The sequence below is a fragment of the Eleutherodactylus coqui genome, chromosome 5 (assembly GCF_035609145.1).
Source record: "Eleutherodactylus coqui strain aEleCoq1 chromosome 5, aEleCoq1.hap1, whole genome shotgun sequence".
In the NCBI taxonomy this organism is placed as follows: domain Eukaryota; kingdom Metazoa; phylum Chordata; class Amphibia; order Anura; family Eleutherodactylidae; genus Eleutherodactylus; species Eleutherodactylus coqui.
Window position 1 is genome coordinate 173,465,586 of NC_089841.1, and position 6,028 is coordinate 173,471,613.

The 6,028-nt window shown below is 40.9% G+C and overlaps 1 protein-coding gene across 1 annotated transcript; it reads right to left on the reverse strand.

The window, feature by feature from the left end:
* Nucleotides 1-3,218: 3,218 nt before the first annotated feature.
* LOC136628863 (olfactory receptor 5V1-like) lies at nt 3,219-4,148 on the reverse strand. The gene has a single exon (XM_066604956.1). It carries the CDS (start codon nt 4,146-4,148, stop codon nt 3,219-3,221), a length of 930 nt encoding a protein of 309 aa, XP_066461053.1.
* Nucleotides 4,149-6,028: the final 1,880 nt, after the last annotated feature.

The following is a 6,028-nucleotide window of genomic DNA, read 5'->3' on the forward strand; positions in this document are numbered from 1 at the left end:
GGAGAAGACGCGGCTGTGCCCCGGAAGCTGAAGGGAGGTGAGTATCTATTTTTTTTGTTTTTTAAATCACTTTTAATTCATTTCCAGGGAATGGCTTATATGTAAAGCCCTTCCCTGAAAAAGAATTCAGGTGTGCCAGCAGACCATTGTCTTCAATGGAGTCGCTGGCAGCAGCAGCGGCTCCATTGAAGAGAATGCCTGCATTTTTATTCTTTTTTACACTAAAATCTTTCTTTTTCAGTGCAGCTGCACCCTCCCCATTGAGATGCAGCCCATGCCTATAGTAGAACCCTAGCCAACAGCAAAGTAAGGTCAGTTCTCCAGGAACCCAAATCCCTCCTTCCTACACCAACTCTTGAGGCACTTGTTTACATCCCTAATTTCCTGTTGCCTTTTTGATGTGGCTCATGGTACAGGTAGTATTTCATAAAATACTACTTTGGAGGTCTTTGCCCTAAGCTTACATCCTAGTTTCCTGAAATCATTTTAATAACCTTTCACCTACCTCTAACTTTGTCATTGTGCCAATGTGTACCATGACTGCTGGATCCTCACCAGCCCCTCCCAATAATCTTTCAAAAAGTGAGAGGGTCTAAAGACTATCCAAATTTATTGGAGGTATGTAAAACAAGAATAATATAATAGCTATTCACATCTGTTGCAGAACATGCTGAAATATGTAACACCACAGGCTACTTGCTGGTAATTATATGCTAGTAAACTGCTCTAAAGATCAGTTTTCTAGCATGTGTGGTGCATATGGATATTTTTAAAATAGATTTATAAAGTTTAGGGTTACATAATGCCGCAGTTTTTGACCATCTGATATAGAAGGAACAGTGTTCAAGGCCCTTAATCCCCCACCTTCGAGCTGCAATAACTTAGAGGGAACATTGAGGTTAAGCTAGTATACATTGGCATTAGAGATGAGCGAACCTACTCGGCCACGCCCCTTTTTCGCCCGAGCGCCGCGATTTTCGAGTACTTCCATACTCGGGCGAAAAGATTCGGGGGGCGCCGTGGGTGAGTGGGGGGTTGCAGTGGGGAGTGGGGGGGGGGAAGGAGAAAGAGAGGGCTCCCCCCTGTTCCCCGCTGCTACCCCCCTTTTCGCCACGCCTCCCCCCGCCCCCCGGCGCCCCCTGAATCTTTTCACCCGAGTACGGAAGTACTCAAAAATCGCGGTGCTCAATCAAGTAATTACTCGAAACGAGTATATTCGCTCATCTCTAATTGGCATCCTTTTTTACTGTATAGAAAAGTGTAGTCTGCTGCACTTTCTTATACATGAAGATACAGGTCGGTATATTTTTTAAAACGTATCAGTATACAGTTTTTATGGGAACAAATGGATGACATGTGCCACTATATGCATTGCTATAGGCTGTAGCCTTCCACAGCAGTATATGTCTGCAAATACTCCTGGCATAGTCTTCTGAGGGAAGGAAATAACAAGACAAAGCCTTACTGGGTTTATTATCCCTATACTGTGACATCAATGTGTTTATTATCCTGTGATCAATAAAAATTGTATATAATGCACCACACATCACATACATATGGGCTGTATGCACATATTACCACTGGACTGGATCACATCATTGTCTAAAGGCAATGTATGGAATTCTTTCTTATTTTTTTCACCATGTGTCCACATAATATTTCACAAAATCCGAAACCTGAGAAAGGCTTTAGTTTGATTTCAGATGTTATGTGGACACATTTAGTGAATAAACTGCAAAAAGCATTCTTCAGTAAAGCCCACACGTTGCTCCTTTTTTGATTAAGCTATTATCCCTGTATAGTAACATCACTGTGTTTATTACCCCTCAACTGTGACAATACAATGTTTATTATCTCTGTGCTGTGACATCACTTTTATTATCCCTGTACTGTCACATCACTGTGTTTATAATTCTTCTACTATGACTTTATGTGTCTAGTTATTGTATTGCTATCATGAAAAACCTAATGACCGTCTGTCAATGTAAAGAAATATTGGCACGAAAGTTGGTTCTACTGTCACTATGTAGAATGGAGAAAACAATACAATGTATGGCGAAAACCATACAACCACTACTTCACTGCATTTAAAGATTTAAGTCTACAATGAAAATAATTGATTGTCCTGAGCAGTTAGATTCTTCTGAGATACAGTCTTCTGAGTTAGAAAAACAGTGACAACTACTTGCTACTCCTACTATATTGTCCTCTTACCTGTCCCTGGAAAGATGACATTTTTTGCACTGTTATTTTCCCTTTGAGGAATAGGTGGTGCACCCCAAAAAACATGTTTTTATGTACAGCCACATCAATAGACTTCTATGGGTTCCATTGACATCAATGGAACCCATAGACATAGAATGAGGCCGAGAATATGCAGTAAGAGCATATCTCAGGGAAGGAAGGACATTTCACTTAGCCTCATATTATATTGTATGGGCTCCACTAATGTCAGTGAATCCCATGGAGGTTTATGGAAGGTGCTGGGCATCTCGAAAACAAATTGACTATATCTGTTTTACAAGCATGCACCAAAGTTGGGAAAGCACCGCTTGGGTGAGGAAAAATATGTGGCCAACTGTGCAGACTTGACCAGGGAATCCAGGGAGAGCAGCAGTATGAAGATTGCACACACTAGACTTGTTTGGATACATGGCATGCAGATAATTACTTATTTCAAGAAAAGTTCCAATAAAGAGCTCTGGCAGCAAGGGGCGATGCATTGCAATTGCCCAAATCTGGGCTTCTTTATCCCATCATGGTCAATACAGAGCAGCAAAAAGGAAATATGATGTTTCGGCTGTAGGATAGCCTTTGTCCTACAGGCTATCCTACAAGCTGAAACGTCGTATTTCCTTTTTGCTGTTCTGTATTGACCCTGATGGAATAAAGAAGCCCAGATTTAGGTAATTGCAACACATCACCCCTTGCTGCCAGAGCTCCTTATTTGAACTTTGTGGTACTTCGGTGTTCTGGATAAGGCACTAATCCTGGCGTGCACCTGAGGCGACTTACACCCCCCCTTGCTACGAGGTAACAGAGAGTGCTGCTGGAATCCTATATACTACTGTCATTTCAAGAACAGTGCAATATTTCTAAAAGAGATAAATTAGAAATTAGTTAATTTTTAAAAATAGAGATTTTTTTTATGGGCATTTATTATTGTGGGAAAACCCCTTTAAGTTGTATAATATCATGAATTCCTAAAGATGCATTTATTATTTTTGCAGTAAAGCTATTTGTCTACTAATTGCTTTTTTAACATCCTGATTCTTTAACGTATATATTACTGGGTTCAGCATTGGAGTTACAATACTGTATAGAACAGAAATCAATTTGTCCTTATCCATTGAGTAGGTGGAAATAGGTCTCACATAACTGAAAATTGCACTACCGTAATATAATACCACCACTGCTAGATGAGAAATGCAGGTTGAAAATGACCTCTGTCTTCCGTGAGTGCTCTTGATTTTCAAAATAGTTACAATAATGTATATGTATGAGACAATAATGCCAAGGAAAGGTGTCCATCCTATGAAAACACCAATGGTGAGTAACAAGGCTTCATTGACAGACGTGTCGTCACAAGATAAGACAAGAAGTGGAGGAATATCACAGAAGTAATAACTGATTCTTTTGGAATGACAAAAGTGTAGACGAAAGGTGAAGGTGGTATGAACAACAGAATTAATAAAGCCACAGAACCATGATATGCTGGCCAAAGCTATGCAGATGTTTTTACTCATAAAAGTAGAGTAACGGAGGGGACGACATATAGCTAGGAAACGGTCATAAGACATTATGCCAAGCAGAACACATTCAGTGCCCACGAAGGATACAAAGAAATACATTTGAAATGCACACGCTAAATAGGATAGAGCTCTACGATCAGCTATGAGCATCTCTAGCATTTTAGGCATTGTTGTTGTCGTATAGCAGATATCCAAGAACGATAAATTTTCTAAAAAGATGTACATTGGTGTTTTCAGATTCTTGTCTAGCTGTATAATTAAAATAATGGCAATATTTCCCATCAGTGTCAGCACATAAATAAGAAGCAGGGCTATAAATAGGAGAACTTTCATGTTAGGTACATCGGTTAATCCCAAAATAAGGAAATCCATAAATAAACTCTGGTTTGTAGACATTGTGGCTAAATCAAATTTTCCTGCACAAGAAAATCAAAATAAGCTAATGTTAAAACGCTGATTTCCTGGTTGCAGAGTGGGAAAAATCACAAAAATGTAACACCTGTATGGGTGACTACCCACTACAGTTTTTTGTCACTGCGAAATTCACAGCTTTTGTTTTCCTCCAGGGGTCTATGGGACTTGTAATGTAAAAATCGCGATTTTAACATTACAAGTCCCATAGACCCCTGCAGAAAAAAAACGCTGCGAATTTCGCTGTGAAAAAAAACTGTAGTGGGTAGTCACCCTACATCTGAAGACTGATAACACATATCATACAGTTGCACAGTGCATCATTATTGTCACTTCTTCTTTGCTATGCTATATAATGTATATATAATGTACCTAGCACATGTGCTGCCTAGAAGCAGATTAGTGAGTCTGCAGTACTTTGTAAGTAGAGTGGAAGTTGAATTTCCCTATAAACATGGATACAGTGCTGTTACTGCAGCACAAATAATTAGGAGTAAATTCCTAACACTTCAGAATTCCATGCTTCACAGGGAATCAGAGGGATAGTGTCTTGTGAGGTGGAAGAATTATGTATAAAATATACACGAAGGACTCACCTGGTGTGAATGACTAGCCTAAGAAAGGATAGCCACCATACCTTGTGTCCTGATAGGCTGAAAGCTAGTACATACTTCTTATGCATATAACGCATCCCCAGAACAGAAAAGCATCAGGGTAGGGTCCGAAATCAAAAAAACATGATTTTCGTAAATAAGCAGAAATAATGTGGTGAATAAAAAAATCCTGCTCTCATAAGAAAGTGTGAAATTAAAAGGTAGTACTTACTGAGGGAGACGGGGGTTCAGTGAAACCATAGAGGCCCCATAGAATGTTGCATCAACCCAGCATTGGTAGACAGTTACTGAAGACAGGAAGGTTTATTTGCAAAAGGGACACAAATATCCAAGTAGTTGCAAGGCGTTTTGGTGATAAAATAAACACCTTTTTCAATCATCAAAGGTGTTTATTTTATTTACTGAAATGTGTTGCAATTACTTGGATATTTGTCGCCCATTATGAGTAAACCTTCCTGTCTTCAGTAACTGTCCACCTACGCTGATTTGATGCAACATTCTAGGGGGGCGTCTATGGTTTCACTGGACCCCTCTTTCCCTCAGTAAGTACTGCCTTTTAATTTCACACATTCTTATGAGCACTAGTATTTTTATTCACCACGTTATTTATAGTTGTCAGTGAGATAGAGTAAGGCCGTCTGCAGACGGGCGGGTCGGATCCGGCGGCGAGAATTCTCGCCGCGGGACCCGACCCCAGCGCCTGCAGGGACGAGTGCGTACTCACCCGCGCTTGGCGGCCCCGGCTCTTTCATGTGCCAGCTGCCGGGCAGCCTGCGCATGCGCAGACCGGAGCCGGCGGCCGGGTGAGTGACGTTTCTGTGCGAGGCTCTGCGAGCCCCGCCAGAAATAGGACATGCCGCGGTTTGTTTACCGAGCGGGCCAAACCGCGGCCGTCTGCATAGGAGTGCGTATTGTAATGCATTCCTATGCAGGCTTTCAGTGGCGGAAATCCCACGGAAAATCCCGCCGCGGGATTTCCGCCCGTGTGCAGGCGGCCATACACTACAATATATAATTGCTCTGCTACAGAGCAACATTGTTTCTTTGTGCACCTATGCATAGTAGAAGAATGACAGATGGGATTTTTTTTGTATTTTGAGCTATTTTCAGATTTCAGTAATGATGGCCCAACAAAAAGAACTAATCAACTTTCATGTTGTCCATTGTATTTGATTTGTCATTAGTGTCTTAGGTCTATGCTCTGGAGCTGCTATTAATTTGACCTATAGTATATTAGCAACATATTATTGA

What these genes read in the sequence shown, in the direction of transcription:
- LOC136628863 (XM_066604956.1), bottom strand. Translation starts at nt 4,148, where the DNA reads ATGTCTACAAACCAGAGTTTATTTATGGATTTCCTTATTTTGGGATTA.